The following is a 17,089-nucleotide window of genomic DNA, read 5'->3' as shown; positions in this document are numbered from 1 at the left end:
AAATGCAATTTATCCTTAAGTTTCTTCTGAAAGTATCTGAGATGAGGTCTTCTTGAATGATAGGAACAGAAATTCCAAACAAACCAGTACGATTATCCGAAGAACACTAGATCTAGAATTTTCTTATAGAAATGTTTAGTCTGTATATGAGCTCCAATCACACTGGAACACATAGTTAGGAAGTTTAAGATGTTGCAAAATTTCACAAAGCTATGTGACATAAGTAGTTAAGGTACTGTAGCTGAGTTGTGAGGATGATTATCTGACCAGATGACATGCTTCTGAAAACTTTTTTTTTTTTTTTTTAAAGTAAGAAACCTGTTCTGATTAAACTGTGTGACCTTGATTTGCTCAAGTTGATTTTTATATTCAGGGACAAGAGTTTGAAAAGCTCTTTAGGCTGATTCTAATATTGGGGAGTTACTGAGTTTTCTTGAACTAAGTATGAATAAACCTATCATTCCTTTCTTGAAGGGAAGTTTCTACTACTGAAAGACCTTTTGATAATGGGCTGAATAGGTAATGATCAAACATTGCTGACAGGCAATGAAACTTGTGGTGTGGCATGAATTAAGTAGGCATAATTCATTAAGACACTATTTGGCAGACAAGACTTTTACCAGTGTATGAATCTTTCAGTTTATTATGCTTGGTACCACACTTCCTTTCTGCTTGAAACAATAAAGTAAAAATCCCTTCCCCTGAATTTATGGGTACTAAGCTATTGTATCCATCTGGATAAGAAGTTGCTTACATTTTGTGACCCCAGGAGGGGAACAGAATACACCTGCATGGAGGTATTTCTGTCTCCTTTTTTTCTCTCAAGCAGAGGAAGTTCATATTTGTAACCTGATTTTGCGAGTGAGGAAAGCAATGTGCAGGGAGGGAAATTTGACTGACAGACACATCACAAGCTGGTGTCCAGAAAGACACAGAATACAGAAAGTCTGAAACTGCAAGAGTCCAGTGGTATTTACTGCTGATTGTAAATAGGAAGAAACTGTAAACAGGAGGAATTTTCTTTACTGCTTTTGTAAATCATTCCTGTTTTCAATTCTGTGCAATTCCCTTAATCCAAATTGTAAAAAAAAAATGGTGTACCCTTGTTGATTCACTGGATTCTTCCCTCCCTAGACCCCTGAAGCTTTATAAATGGAACATAACTACTAGGTTTTTTTATAAGTGTGTTTTATATACAGATAGCAACACAGAGAAAAGAAAATAGAAAGTTTCATTAGTGTGCATTTACTAACCATCTTTTTCTGTATCCTTCAGACAGACAACAGTGTCAGGTAAAAGTCCTTTTTCTGATAAAGCTGACCAGTGATCTACTGACAGAGGGTAGTTATCCACCACCCATCCTCCTTTTGCTGGTGCACCAGGAAACCTGTTTTTGTTCTTCTTCATAAGCTGTCAAAAAATGTCAGATTCAGTAACACAAACAGACTAAAATATTCTGTGAGCTGTTTAAAAAGACTGCACAATACAAAATGATTTTCTAAATGTTATGATTTTCCCCTATTGTAATTTCAATAAAAAGTAAGACTTTTATAACTTCATCTATCTGAAAGAAATAAAAACATTTTAAACAAAAAGAGATTAATGTGCCAGTGATTTTTTAAGGTTGTCTATAAAGAATGTAGCTTCCAGTTACAATAGTTATAAACCAGTGAACAAATTTTAAATAATTCAAGATGCTTGGATAAACCTTCACATACAATTCTTTTCAAACACTTGTATCTGGTGCTGAGCTTTTTAATAGTGACTATGAGTATAAAAATAGGGCAAGCTTACAGTGATACTTCACTCAGATAATTCTCCCAGCCTCTAACGATTTGTAGCCCAGGCACTTTGCAAGACAGAAATAACTTGTATATATAGTAGTCCTCAAGAGATTTGTCTTTCATGATCTTGCTCAGTCTCTCCTCAATCCTGTGTAAGCTTTCAGACTATGTGATTGAAACTAAACTGATCTTTCAAATGGAGAAATTAAGAATGTATATCAATAATGTATAAACTGTTACAGGTTCCTCTTAGAAAAAAAGTGCTTTGCTATATAGTATTTCTAGTTTTACCTCTGCAATAGCTCTCTCCAGTACTTCAGCATATATTTCAGGTGACAGTGTAACTTCGGAGACTGCTGCACTCTTTATGGCTTCTTCTACCATTGCTTGAACTTCTGGGTGGTCAGCAGTTATCTCTGACATTCCTAACAATACAGATTTTTTTAAAGTGCTTTACAAAATTCTGAAATACTTTTTTTTTTTGTCTGCTCCGGAATAACTGCTAGGCGATTAAATCCAACCATTTCATAATTGCAGTCATTTTAAACAATATTATATGATCATGCTGAGAAAGAATCAAATACCAGTTCTTTTGAATGCAGTTCTAGACAGTATTTCATAAAGATAAGTTTTAAGATCTTTAAGATCTTAAGGTTTGCTCTCTTATTACAAAAAAATCCATTTTAAACTGTACAGTATGTTCTACCACTAAGTGAAATTTTGTTTCATTATGAATAGAATGACGTTTGCATACTAGAATGATCAGGCACCTGCAGCACCTGAGAATTTCCTTTGATTTGATTTCTCTTTGATTCCTAAATCAAAAGATTGACCAGAGTAATTTAAAAATCAATACAAATCATAGATGAAGACAGTATATTGTCAGCATTCAAGCAGCCTAAGCATTCCCTAAGATGCACAAACTGTTCATATTGGATCCATATTTTGTTATTAATTGATGACACAACAGACTGTAATTGTTTAAACACTTTTTAAGGAACACTCAGAGTTAGTTCACAGTTTTCATATTAATTTGATAAAATTATTTAATTTCCATTTTTTTCTTCCATGTTTGCAGCACCAGAGGAATATATGGACTTCTTGTTAGGTATGTATCTATACATAAGTCAAATATGGTGATTCCTTGCTTAGTTGAACAAGGCAAAATGGCCTGATTGTCCATTTGAACCATAACTAGAGCTAACTGGAAAAGGCAATTCCAGTTCAATGGAAAATTTTGCAATTCAAAAGAAATAATTTTGAAAAACCCCCACTAAATTTCTTGCAAATAGAAAACACAAATTTTGATTAAGTGTTATTAAAAGCACATGTTCACCTTTTCAAAATATTTTCCGAATTCATCAAGTTGCAAAAACCTGGGCAGCTTAAGAAGTCCAAATGTGATCAGAGCAAGAGAGTCTTGTGAACATGCCATCTGAGGCAGCATACTTGGAAAGCTGCTCCAAAGTGGAAAATCTATAATTGTGGGTTCACATCACCCTAGCTGACAAGCTGCTTTCTTGAAGAAAATTTCAATTTTGCAGAGATTTAACTTGTCTGAAAGTCATTCAAATGGAAAGTTTCCAACCAGTATCTGTCAGAACCGATTTCTTCTTTCAAAAAGAGCTCAGAAAACTCTCTCTTACATACTCATGGCCCTTAACTTCAGAGGATTTGTACATAATATCAAAAATACTGAATTCTACTCAGCTATTCCCTATCTGCATGTTCTTTTAGTTCATATTTAATGCACAACAACTGTAACAACTTCTGTGATATTTTATAAGTCAAAGTAACAGCCATTGCTTCAGTTTAATAACCTAAAGCAAATAAGATAGCTTTAAAGACCATGGAACACCTTATTCACCTGATTCTCTTGACTGTTTTTCTAATCCCAACCTATTTTTCACTGCTGTTACAGCCTTTTCTACTCTATCGCTTCGCACTTGCTCAGCTTTTTCTTCTCTTGATTCTTCCACGTAGGGTTGAATGAGTTTGGCCATATCAAGAACCTAGTGAAATGATTTGAAAAAAAAAAATATCACAAAAGAAACATAAAGCATCTGATCCGGACTCTATACAATTAAAGTAATTTGGAGAAGCTCTGCAAATTTCAGAAAAAATTTACACATAATTCAAGTCTAGGGGTTTTTTTTTTAGAAAAATATTTTTAAATTTGCATTTACATTTAATTGTCTTAGACACAAAAGTTATTCTATTCTTATGCTAAGAAAAATAACTGACACATAAATATTTGTCTTTTAAATAATATTTTTGAAATTTAGCTACTTTTATATAAATGAATTTCACTAAATTAATATTTCTCTGTAATCCATATGCTTGCAATGTGTATGTTAATAACACAACAGGAATAAGAATGTGTTTAACTGACTCCCAAGCCTCAGCTGATACACTAGTTACAGAAGACATTTATAAACTTACCTTTCCATTATATTTGTGTGCAATTAGGTTACAAATAGTTGTTCTTCCAGAGAATGGAGGACCAAATACTAGTACTTTACAAGGAGGGAGTGGCATTGGTGGTGACAGGTAAGGCCGTGGATTCAACATAAATCTTTTCAGCGCCTCTGGGGATGACAGTATGTACATTTTACCTAGAAAACTTAAAACAGAAAAGAAGCTAACATATATAAACAGTTATCTTCTAAAATAGAAATAAAACTTAAAAGTGTCAAATTCTGCTAACCTGACAGCCAAGTCTGGGTTCCCCCTTCGAATATCACCTTCCTTTAGAGCCACAGGACATACTTGCCCCCACCTGCTTCTACGCCATCGATATCTGTGTGCTAGTAGTTTATAAGACGACAGAGCCCGGAAAAGTTCATCCTGTTTATTAAAATAGCAATAACAGTATATGCAATTGTTGTCTGAAGCTATATATGCTTTGTTCTTAGCTTTGTTTTGAAATATTTTGTTGGAAAATAAGCAAACCTAAAAAGAAAACCACATCATGCTTTTTCGAATATTTATAAAACACACACTGCAGAATTGTAGGACACTTCTAAGGAGAAACTACTTGGTTTTTCGAGTTTATTTAACAAAATCAGCACTTAACATAGTTCCTGGAGGCTTTGTTTGGTATTTTCAGAATGTTAAAATGATGAAGAAGTACAAATCAGCTATTTTTTGAAGATAACAGAAAATAGCCAAGATGTCTTCTAAAGGGGATGAAGAAAGGACCATTGTTCTCTGGGGAGGAATAGCAAAGCCAAAATATCTCTTTTAGGCATGCAGAAATATCATGTGATAGGAGTGAATTTAATAAAACTTTTGCAGCAGGTGAACAGTGAGTGAATCCTAAAGTTTATGTTGACTAATTTATCCAGAATAGTACAGACAAGTACTGCCTGTGAAGAACTGCAGAAGAACCTTTGGAGTCTAGGAAGCCAGGCATTAAAATAGCAGTTTTACACAGCAGATGATGAGTAGTCATTGACTGTCACTACTCAGGAACAGATCTTGAAATTATAATACATACTTCCATGAAAACATTTGGTCAATGCTCTTGCAGTTAGAAAACCGAGGGGAGGGGAGGGGAGGGGAGGGGAGGGGAGGGGAGGGGAGGGGAGGGGAGGGGAGGGGAGGGGAGGGGAGGGGTTTTTTGTTGCATAAATCCTGCCATCATCTTTACTTCTATGTGCATTCTGCTACCCTGCTATCAAAAAGTATGCAGTAGAATAGGAAAAGTTTTAGAAAAAGGTAATATGACTGATCAATCACACAAAAAGATTTTAATGTAAGAAGAAGTAAGATTAAGTAGACTGGAACTCTTCAGTCCAGGAACAAGACAGCTATATAAGAACAGGACAGAAGTCTGAGATCATGAGTTACTAGAGGGCAGATAGAGAGAACAAAACTATTTACTGACTTTTGCATATCAACAACCAGAGGATGCTGAACTAAAAACGGGCAGGTTCAACACAAAGGGAAGCAATTCTGTATGTAATGTCCAGTTAAGCTGAAGAACTCCTTGTCCCAAATACTATGAATGCTAAAAGCTTACACACAGACTAACATAAACACACAGGCTAACTAAATGATAAATAAAGATGACCTCTGACACAGAAAGTCTTTCACCTGTGAATTTGTCAGAGACTAAGAAAACAGAAAAGTGAAGGGAGAGGTGTTTCTCTGAAAATGTAGTGGAGTCTTTCAGTTATAGCATAATTCATATATTCAGAGTTTTGTTTAAGAAATAAGAAAGATGACTGCAAATGAATATAGGTGAAGACACTTGCAGAGACTTGGTTTTTCAGTTTTATATGGAAGAGACATGAATTATAATGCTCATGATTCAGCAAATTTCAGCACTAACTTGTCATGTTTCTAATTAATTAAAGGAAATACAACATACATGATTTTAGCTATGCAGGATGTTGCTAAATTTATATGAGCATGCTGTTTCTCAATCAGAAAAAGAGTAAAGACTGAGCTAAGAGTCAGCTGCTGAGATTGCTATCCTTTGGCTAAAGTTTCTTTATTTTCTTAGAAGGAATTAGTTCTTCTTCTATTGCTAAAACAAATACTTTGTTCAAAATTTTGTTATATTCATCCATCTTTTTTTTTAATTACAAACCTTTTTCTTTTCATACTCTTTTAAGTGGATTTAAGTCCCAGAATTATACTAAATTCACATTTCTGGAAAATCAAGGGTCAAAAAATGCCCTTATTGCATGGTAAAACAAACCGATTGCTGTGAAACAATGTTGTTATATTATAAGCTTAGAGCAGAAAAAAAAAAATCATTACAGTTAGTCACGTTTTAGAAAAGCACACTTACATCTTCCAGCCCCTCCAGCATTTCTTCTTGCTGACTTTGAAGTCTAGTTATAGGAGCTCCCTTTCGAACACCCAGAGACTGAAGTCGAGCTTCCACTGACTGAAGAGGAAATAACACTTGACTTAGTACCACTCAAAATTGCTTTTGTGATCTGAAAGGACCCACAAAGTATTTTTAAAATTGCATTACTATTTATATAATGGTTACATATACACTAAGGCCCAGTTTCTAGCTTGAAGTCATGCTAGTTATTGAGCTGAGTTTTAACAAGCTATTTGGTAGATACAGGCAGTGCAAAATGCTGAATCATAGGCTTTATATCTCCTCATTATGCTGTGAATCCCAAGCCTTCTAAAGGAACAGGCTGTAAAGGATTCTTTCCCACAAAGCAGTGGAAGTATTCAGATGAGCTACAATCTGAAAAGGAGGAAAGTCTCTTGAGGAGATTCAATTATGCACACTCAGAAGTAATACAACTTTAGGTAATTTATTTAAAGAGATGCTTAAAACAGATGTCTGCCAATGAGAATCAGATGATATTAAATTTAATTGAAGTATCCTGAATGTAATCTTGCTTGAATGCAAGTGTTCTTGAAACAAAAAAGCAAATTTTGTCATGTTTCGACTAGTTTCATAAGTCTTTGCCTTACTTACAGGTAAATTGGTTGGAAACATTACACAACTTGACTGCTTTTACTATAAATTTTCTGTTGCAATGTTCACAAACAGATCATAAATGAGGAAATTTTATGTTCCAATTCTGCAAAATTAGTGGTTTTTTTTCCCATAGGACCATTCTTGGTAGTAAAGTTAAGCATAAATTGAAATAATACTTACAGAGTTGTAATTGAATAAATTTGTTTCAAAGAACAGAGGGGAAACTGTAGGAGCAGCACACTTCCTATGTTGTCAAAGACAATCTCTCACTTCATTTTTAACCCCATATTTTCAGTTCTGATTTGAAGCAACTCTTATTTTTGAGGCAGAGGGTAAGATTATTTCTCTCCAAATTTTACCATTGTAGCTTTTTTAACAGGGAGAATGAGTTCCTATGTCGTGAGCTAAAAATCTAGATACAAGCACTCAGCAGAATTGTTAAAAGTATGAAGTGTTTTCTATTTCAATGTAAAACAATATCAAAGATCACAGAAAATCTATCATTATTTTAGACACCACCACAAAGTATGACAATTGTGTAAATGTATCATACTGGAAGTGTTTTAATTTCTCATGTTAATAACGCTATTTTACACTAATAAACAAAATAAAGTGCTAAAAACAGATGGATGTGATATAAAAGAGTTCGTAGCCTGCCTGAAAATATTCTCATGGGACATATATGTAAGCCTGGGGGTGGTGCAGTGAATCTTATAATTGTTTTAACACAGGAAGAAAAGCAAGCATTTCAAAGGTCACATTTCTAAAAGCAATTAAATGAGCTTTAAACACAAAATTTTGCCAACACTTTAATAAAGAAAACAATCCACAGAAGTGAGAAATTATTTTCTAGTGGAGGTTAACTAAGTTAGTGCTTAGCTTGCTTACCATAAAGAGATCATCTGGTTGTTGATTTCCATCCAGTTCAATAATATATTGACTATCCTGTTCAGCCATCAAATCCTGTTTAAGAACAAAGACATAAATTGAGTATAGCTAACCAGATAATGACATTGAAGCTGATTTTGTTTCTACACATATCAAAGGCTGGGCTCCTGTGGACTTCATCAAAGCCAAGAATCACTGTATTAATGGCTCATAAAATCTTCTGAAGAGAAACTTCTTTGGTGAGGGATAGATACAGGATGAATTCAAAACCTGGAGTTACAATGGGTTCAGAAAACAGATTAGATATCCTAGCTCAAATGAAAGAGAGCTACAAAGAATCAAGATACAGTAATATTTTCTGTATGAACTCAACCTCTTATTGTCTAACTACTTTAATTCTCTGCTGGAAAATGGTGACAATGTCAATTAACAGATTTCTTGCAAATGCCAGCCACAAGGCTGATGTTTTCATTTTGGTTCTGACTCTCAGCTTCTGTGAAATTGAACAATATATTTGATTTTTCTTATTTTCAATTTTCCCATTAGTAAATAAGATATTAGTCTAAAATAGACATCTCATGTCCACTGTTAATATCTCTGAGGACTGAGAACACTCACTCCATTCCTGACAGATGTTGGTCTAACCCCAGCCCTGGAAAAGCCTAGTGAAGGTGACTTTACAACTTGGTAGGTAATCTGTTCCACTTCTTTATGACACTTATGGTCAAGAGTTCCTTTCCTTGCATCTAGTCTGTCTTCTATGCTATAAATTATTCGTCCTATCTTTGGTAGAAATAAATAATAACTAATTGCTTCTTTCTAATACTCTTATGCAGAGAAGATAATACTTTGTGTTTCTTTTATACACAATGGTCTTACAAGTATATCCATAATATTTTCTTGTGTACAGTAGCATCACATTTATTGACTCAGTTTATGACTAAAGCCCACAGACTGCAGACTGTTTGCAGTACTGAGATCTAGCTAATTATTTCACATTGTAGTTGTTCATTAGGTTTCCTCCCTAACTGTAGTATTTCACACTTATTTCTACTCAATTTCATCCTAACAACTTACCAAGAACTCAAAGTCTGTTCTCCACAGTTCTTTCTACCTGTTCCAGTTCAGTACAAACTGCACATCTTATAAGCTTTTTTTTCAGTTTCATCATCTCAATCTCTACCTGGGCCAATGACAGACCCCTATGTTCTTTCAATGTATTAGTGGACCACTAAGTATGTTCACTAATATATTCACCATTAGTAAAGCCTAAGTAAGACCTACCAACTAGTGTAACATGGTGGAAGTGCTGAAGTTTGGTATACATCCTAAAGTAATTTAAACAACTTTGCATTAGTTTGCTTATGAGAAATCCATGTAAGGTTGTATAATGATTAAAGTTACCACATTTTTTCCTTTCTTCTTCACAGCAGTAACAAGTTCGTTACTCTAGCGAAGAACATTATACCAGTTTTACACAATTTTATCTATAGGTTTATCTAATCCATAGGGAAATTGAAGGGCATAAATAAACTGTAATTGTCCAGTGTGCAGCAAACATAAGGCTTTTGCAGTTGCTTGTACCAAGAGATTAAAAAAAAAAAAAGAAAAAAGAAAAAAGAAAAAAGAAAAAAGAAAAAAGAAAAAAGAAAAAAGAAAAAAGAAAAAAGAAAAAAGAAAAAAGAAAAAAGAAAAAAGAAAAAAGAAAAAAGAAAAGAAAAAAAGAATTATTGCCTTGGACCTGTTCTGGATTTTTTGGAGAAAAAAAAAAAAAGATACATACTAAATCTAATTTTCCTGAACACAACAAAGAAAGAAGAAATGTTACAGCTTTAGAAATTAAATAGGTGATAAAGCAAACTGATGGGCTAATTATTGTGTATATAACCCTGCAGCTAATGAAGTAGGTGAGGAGGGGGATTTATTGGAGTGGAAGGCAATGGATGTAGGGAGTAGGTTTCTTATAGGATTGCATTCTAGAATGGACTTTGGTAATGGTGATGATACACTGGGCTTTTCAAATACTTCAGTTTCTAGGTTTAGGAAGTGCCTGTGACAGCACCTATGGTTTGCTTTTAGAACTCAAAGTGGGTTGATTTATCTTGACTCCAGTGATATGTAAGGGTTACAAGAATAAGAGACCGATCATCTTTAGTGAGTTGGCAGGGGTTCACTAACCTTTGTACAATGTGCTAACATATGTAGAATGTAGGGAAATACTTAGTTGCTACATATTTGTGGTCTGGGAGTTTAGACTAGGGGATGTAGAACCGTAAGGGCATGTCATAAAGAACCTTAGACAATGGTAAAGAGGCACTGCTAAGGAAGATATAAGTTTTCTGTAACTAGAGAACAGGATGGTGTGTTCCAGAACAATAGGATAAGAAGATTTTAAATCAGTAGAAATGAACTGCGCATGCGCAAGAGACTCCGGGTCAAAAGTTTATGCGGACAAAGACTTTGAGCCTTCATCAGAAGACCCTCTGAGAAGACCCTCAAGGTGGCAGCATGTGTGCGCAAGGAGGTGGAAAAATATGTAAACCATTTTTGGGAGATAGTTTGAATATGTATTAGTTTTCTGGGAAATGTTATGCATATGTATTAGATTGTAGCATAAAAACAGTGAGAACTAGAGATGAGGTGTGCATACTAGGAGGAGAAATCCCCTATGCACCCAGTGCCACAAATAAAGGAAAACCTGCTGCATAACGACTCTGTCGTTATTGAGTTTTATCTCGGAATCCTGGCCCAGCCGCACCTAGCCTCCTGCCTTAGCAAGGAGTGCTAGAAAGCGAGGGGGCTTGGAAATTCCAATTTTTGATATCACCAGAGTAGAAACAACACCTACAGATGACAACTTTATATCATTGATTTCAGGATGAATTTCAGAACCTGGGGGGATATTGTAGCATCCCTTGTGCCCACCTCCATACAATAAATCACAAACTAAAAAAAAAGAAAAAAGAAACCTGTGCAAAATATTTTAAAAAATATTTTGTTATGTATAATCATATTATTTTGATTTTTCTTACTTCTAAAGGATGAAGCATGATGTCCTTATACAGTCCAACTCTTTCCTCTGCGTTTTCAAGAATATCTTCAGGCCTCTGCACCAACTGATGCAAAAATTCTGATATCATAAGTGGATTTTCTGCAGTCTGAAGAATGAAAAATTAAATATTTCAAGATACAGCAATAAAATACTGTTGTAAACTAATTTTTGTCTTTATTCAAATGTAAATGAAGTAGCTTTCCAGAGTATTGAAATGAGTATTAGTTCAGTGATTGCTGACCGTGATCCTATCCTGATGAAATGTAGTTTCTGCAAACTGAGAGGAATGTGCCTAGAACTTGCATTGATAAGGTCTCTGGCCAGTATTACAAACCAGAACAGTTCATCCTGAAGTCAAAATTAATACCTTCAGGAAAAAAATCTGTTTGTAGTAGTCCAATGCTAAAACCAGAAAACAAGCTAGTATCCTGCAAATACTAGTAAAACTTGCTACAATAAACAAATATTAAGAAATCTTATTTACTTAGACCAAGAAACAGACAATATAGAGTCACCATTCTCTGATACATCCTTTTAACTTATGACAAGAAACAGCTCAGTGTTAAACTATCCAGGTTAAACTATACAATAACAAGCATTAGCTGTTATTTAAACCTACTGTTTAAGTATTATCTCACATCTCTTAAAGCTGAACAGAAACTGCATTAAGATTAAAGCTGAGCAAAACTAAGTCATAATGTAGTATGGTGATATTTTAGAATATTGGATTTTGTTCTGCTTTGTCTAAAGTACATTATAAAACTTTGTGCTGTTTAGAAATTGGCAGTATTTACCTCTTCTTCCTGTTCTTCTTCTTCTTCATTCTCTTCTTCGTGCTGATCTTTCTTATGCTTTTCAATAATGTTAGGATCCCACTGGTTCCTCTGATATACCTGCCCTGAATCAGGGTGTTGCCTTTGTCCAGATATTCTTTGGCATAAGTCATAATCTGAACACTAGCAAGGAATAATTAAAAGGAAATCACATGTTTATTGTCCTGCTGCTATAATATTTTTCCTGCAACTGCAGAATGGGGGGTAGAAGTCTGTTTGCCAAAAATCTGCTTTCATAAACAACTTCCCCAGTAACATTCTAAGCAAACACAAAATTTTCAAAAGCAGCAAATATTAAAGGAAGACTTTAACACTTGCATAGTTTTTTCCCATCAGCATTTTACATTCCATGTCAGGAGTGTAGCCACTACCTGAGCACATTTTACCATGCAAGGTATACCTTGTAGTATAACAAGTATAGGTGTAGTTTATAGATAAAAATATTTTACAGACAGGCTTGTGGTTGCCCTTGCAATTAATGCCAGAGTGAAATTAATTAGATTTAAATCAAGATTAAATAATTTTTACTAGGTGCCTCTGACTTCTCAGAGCTCTACTGTTACCCCAAAGCATAGCGCCATTGTGGCAGAGGCTAAAGGAATTCAGCAGTTTGGAGCTCCGGAAGAGTGTAAGCAATGGTCTTTAAATAAAAAGCCCTACAGACACAAATTTAGTTTAACATTAAACACAGATAAATCTGGATGTGGTCTGTGGTGATAAAAGTATTAATATTTAAGATTTGAGAGGTCTGTCTAAGAAGTTTATGCTAACTAAATTTCCTAACTGAAACATTTGCCCTAACTAAAACATTCCTTTCAACTAGAAGATAAAGACTCTTTGCCTGTTTCCACCTCCCCACTTCTGAGCCAAGATAATACTGGGTGTGCCACTCCTATAGGCTCCACTAGGACAACATTCTACATTGTCACATTATGTACTTTTTGATTCCTTCTCAGAATTGTGGCTCTTAGCAAGTTATTAAAGGAGTCCATCCATTCCAGGGATGGATACCTGACTTTGTTAACATTGAAAGGATTGTTTTTCCGCGTATCTCTCTTTTTTTTTTTTTTTTTCCCCCTGCAAAACAAAAAGCTGGTTGGGTCTCTGCAATCACTTAGCAGAGAACAGGGGAGTAGAGAGGGACATTCTGTCTGAATGTTCCCTCACTATGATCATAGTTAAAAGAGCTTCTATCTGACCTGTTCTAAATTTTACTTGCATTAATAGACACTTGGAGTCTCCAGATCTCCAACAGGTCTTAAGATAGGTATCTTAAAAGTCTACTATGGAATTGGGGGTGGGTCCCAACAAAAAAATAAATAATCATTCTTCCTTTCTAAATTACTAACACCTACTCTTCAAACATATATGAAAAACCTGAAATAACAAGAAAATACTGTAGTCATTTAAGGTCAAATTGTTACAGAAATGGAGAAATGATTTCTACAGGGCTTTTGAGATTGCATTGCTAGCGACAGGCACACTACACTCATTTCCTGAGGTATCCCTTGAAGTATTACAATACTTTAGAATATTTCTGTATTTCTATGGTGAGTCATACAGCTGACTTGAATGCTATATGACAGCGCATTTTGAAATAGGGAAGGAGAAATTTGATCAGATATCATTCTTTTTTTCAAAGGTGCATTTTTCATCCTTTTTCTTGGAGAGAAATTATCTCTAAATTGGTCTGCTAAAAGAGTATTTTATTATTCCCAGAGTTACCTAGAATCTCCCTTCTTCCTTTCTTTTTAATATAATGAAAATGGTTACAATTCTGACATATCTGGGTGATGTGGTGGTCAGAGGCCATCTAAGGCATAATGATCACAAAATGATAGTTTTTGATTTTTGGAGAAGGAGAGGGGTCAGCAAAACCACTACCTTGGACTTCCAGAGGGCAGACTTTGGCCTGTTTAGGAGACTGGTTGACAGAGTCCTTTGAAAGGCAGTCCTGAAGGGCAAAGGGGTCCAGGAAGACTGGACATTCTTCAAGAAGTAAACCTTAAAGGCTGTCCCCGTGTGCCAAAAGACAAGCCACTGGGGAAGAAGACCAGCCTGGCTGAACAGAGAGCTTTGGCTGGAACTCAGGGGGAAAAAAGAGAATTTGCCACCTTTGGAAGAAGAGGCAGGCAACTCAGGAGGGCTATAAAGATTTTCTTAGGTTATACAGGGAGAAAATTAGAAAGGCAAAAGGCAAAAGCCCAGCTAGAACTTAAGCTGGCCACTGACATAAAAGATAACAATAAATGTTTTTAGAAATACACTAGAAACAAAAGGAGGGCCAAGGATAATCTCCATCCATTATTGGCTGCGGTGGGGTGGGGGTGGAGAGGTGAGGGGGTGGGGAGCATTGCCACAAAGGATGAGGAAAAGGCTGAGGTACTCAAATGCCTTCTTTGCCTCAGTCTTTAGTAGTCAGACCAGTTATCCTCAGGGTACTCAGCCTGATCAGGAATGGGGAGTAGAATGAAGTCTCTCCACAGTCCAGCAGGAAGTGGTCAGTGACCTGCTGCTCCACTTAGACACACACAAGTCTATAGGGCTGGATGGGATCCACCCAAGGGTACTGAGGGAGCTGGCAGAGGAGCTCACCAAGCCACTCTCCATCATTTGTCAACAGTCCTGGCTAACTGGGGAGGTCCCAGAAAACTGGAAGTTAGCCAGTGTGAGGCCCATCAACAAGAAGGGCAGGAAGAAGGATATGGGAAACTACAGGCCTTGGCACCAAGGAAGGTTATGGAACAGATCATCCTGCATGAAGGACAACCAGGGCATCAGGTCCAGCCAGCACGGGTATACGAAAGGCCGGTCCTGCTTGACAAACCTGATCTCCTACAACAAGGTGACCCATGCAGTGGATGAGGGAAAGTCTGTGGATGTTTTCTACCTGGACCTTAGTAAAAAGCCTTTGACACCATCTCCCACAGCATTCTCCTGGAGACACTGGCTGCTTATGGCTTGGATGGGTGTACTGTATGCTGGGTAAAAAGCTGGCTGGATGGCTGAGCCCAAAGTGTGGTGGTGAATGGAGCTACATCCACAAGTGGTGCTCCCCAGGGCTCAGTATGGGACCAGTCCTGTTTAATGTCTTTATCAATGATCTGGATGAGGGGATTGAGCGCACCCTCAGTAAGTTTGCGGACAACACCAAGTTGGGTGGGAGTGTTGAACTGCTGGAGGGCAGGAAGGCTCTGCAGAGGGATCTGGACAGGCTGGATCAATGGGTCAAGGCCAGCTGTATGAGGTTCAACAAGGCTGAGGGCCAGGTCCTGCAGCTGGGTCACAACAACCCCATGCAATGCTACAGACTTGGGGAAGAGTGGCTGGAAAGCTGCCTGGCAGAAAAGGACCTGGGGGTGTGGGTTGATGGCTGGCTGAACATGAGCCCACAGTGTGCCGAGGTGGCCAAGAAGGCCAACAGCATCCTGGCTTGTATCCGAAACAGTGTGGCCAGCAGGACTGGGGAAGAGATCATTGCCCTGTACTCGGCAGTGGTGAGGCTGCACCTCAAATACTATGCTCGGGTTTGGGCCCCTCACTGCAAGAGGGACGTGGAGGTGCTGGAGCGTGTCCAGAGAAGGGCAATGAAGCTTGGTGCAGGGTCCAGAGCACAAGCCTTACAAGGAGCAGCTGAAGGAACCGGAGTCATTAAGTCTGGAGAAAAGGAAGTTCAGAGGGGACGTTATAGCTCTCTAAAACTACCTGGAAGGAAGCTGTAGAAAGGTAGCTGTTGGTCTCTTCTCCCAGGTAACAAGCGATAGGACAAGAGGAAAGAGCCTCAAGTTACACCAGGGGAGGTTTAAATTGGATATTGGGAAAAATTTCTTCACTGAAAGGGTGGTCAAGCATTGGAACAGACTGCCCATGGATGTGGTGGAATCACCATCCCTGGAAGTGTTCAAAAAATACGTAGATGTGATGTTTAGGGACATGGTTTAGTGGTGGGCTTGGCAGTGCTGGTTAACAGTTGGACTTGATGATCTTAAAGGTCTTTTCCAACCTAAATGATTCAATAATTCTGTATCTGTGAAAACAGCTTGAACTCACTGAAATTGAAGGCAAGATTTGACTGTGGGGCAAGGATTTTTAATGACTGTTCAGGTTTAGCCTTCTTCCTGGTGGAGAAGATGTACCTACAGGAAGTCAAGAATTCTGTTTTCTTTCTAATGTAGTTAGTGTCACTCTTCTATTTGTGCTGCTGCTGCAACTATACAACATATATACTCAAGAACTGGGATTTCTTACTATCCAGTATTAAAGCAAAGACTGACTTTCTGTAGCTAAAAAAAAATCAAAACTGCTTGAAAAGCAGCACAAAAATATGTTTCTCTGAGCCTTTAAGAACTTTCCATGAGTATAGAAAAATAGATTTGAAGTAGGCATTCACAAATTTTCATTATGCACGGTCAAACAAATCTCAAAAGTATGGAATTAAAACAAACACAAACTTAAATCTGCCAAAGCGATGTGATAGACTAGGTCCATGCACTGAAGCTTAGCATCTCACAGACTGCATGGATATGACAACTAGAATCAAAATCCCAGTGAGAGCAGAGTAGAACACCAGAGGTCGATAGCAGCTCATTCTGCACATTCAGAGTAAAAAACACAAATAATCTAGTTGACAATCAACAAAACATTGCAAGAGGAAGGGCCTGAGCCCTTGTTCATGATTGTACATACTGTTACTTTGTCTGTGTGGACTATGGCAAAGTTTGGTGTGGGTCAGCTAGTATTCTCATTGCTGAATAGCTGTGCACAATCTGGAGAGTGGCACAGGCCTTGGGACTATCCCAGTGGGCAGTTTGGACATGGCCATGCCATTGTTACTAACAAGACACATTAGCTGTGTTCTGCCAGAGCAGCTGGCCTGATGTCTGAAGAGTCACTCTTGCTTTGTTTTATTTACTAATATGGATGTAGTCAGCAAGTCCATTCTTTTAAGTTACGTTGAGAAAGTCCTCTTAATCCTACACTAACATTGATTTATGTTTCTCTGGTTATATCAGAGTCATTTTTGTAAAGTATCTGGTATGTCATATTACTACTCATGAAGAAACTGAGATTCGTA

At 36.9% G+C, this 17,089-nt stretch overlaps 1 protein-coding gene across 1 annotated transcript in view; it reads right to left on the bottom strand.

Annotated features, from left to right (window-relative positions):
• Window positions 1–17,089, bottom strand: part of AK9 (adenylate kinase 9) — a 73,533-nt gene that overhangs the window by 45,787 nt on the left and 10,657 nt on the right. The window contains exons 6-14 of the mRNA XM_056344586.1: window positions 11,977–12,138; window positions 11,163–11,288; window positions 8,131–8,205; window positions 6,586–6,684; window positions 4,492–4,631; window positions 4,227–4,407; window positions 3,652–3,796; window positions 2,076–2,209; window positions 1,254–1,410 (exon numbers count right to left, since the gene is read on the bottom strand). Coding sequence (XP_056200561.1) covers window positions 1,254–1,410; window positions 2,076–2,209; window positions 3,652–3,796; window positions 4,227–4,407; window positions 4,492–4,631; window positions 6,586–6,684; window positions 8,131–8,205; window positions 11,163–11,288; window positions 11,977–12,138 — 1,219 coding nt within the window. The remainder of the gene's footprint in view (window positions 1–1,253; window positions 1,411–2,075; window positions 2,210–3,651; window positions 3,797–4,226; window positions 4,408–4,491; window positions 4,632–6,585; window positions 6,685–8,130; window positions 8,206–11,162; window positions 11,289–11,976; window positions 12,139–17,089) is intronic.

The sequence above is a fragment of the Falco biarmicus genome, chromosome 6, assembly GCF_023638135.1.
Source record: "Falco biarmicus isolate bFalBia1 chromosome 6, bFalBia1.pri, whole genome shotgun sequence".
Taxonomy (NCBI): Eukaryota; Metazoa; Chordata; class Aves; order Falconiformes; family Falconidae; genus Falco; species Falco biarmicus.
This window is presented reverse-complemented; position numbering and strand designations above follow the sequence as displayed.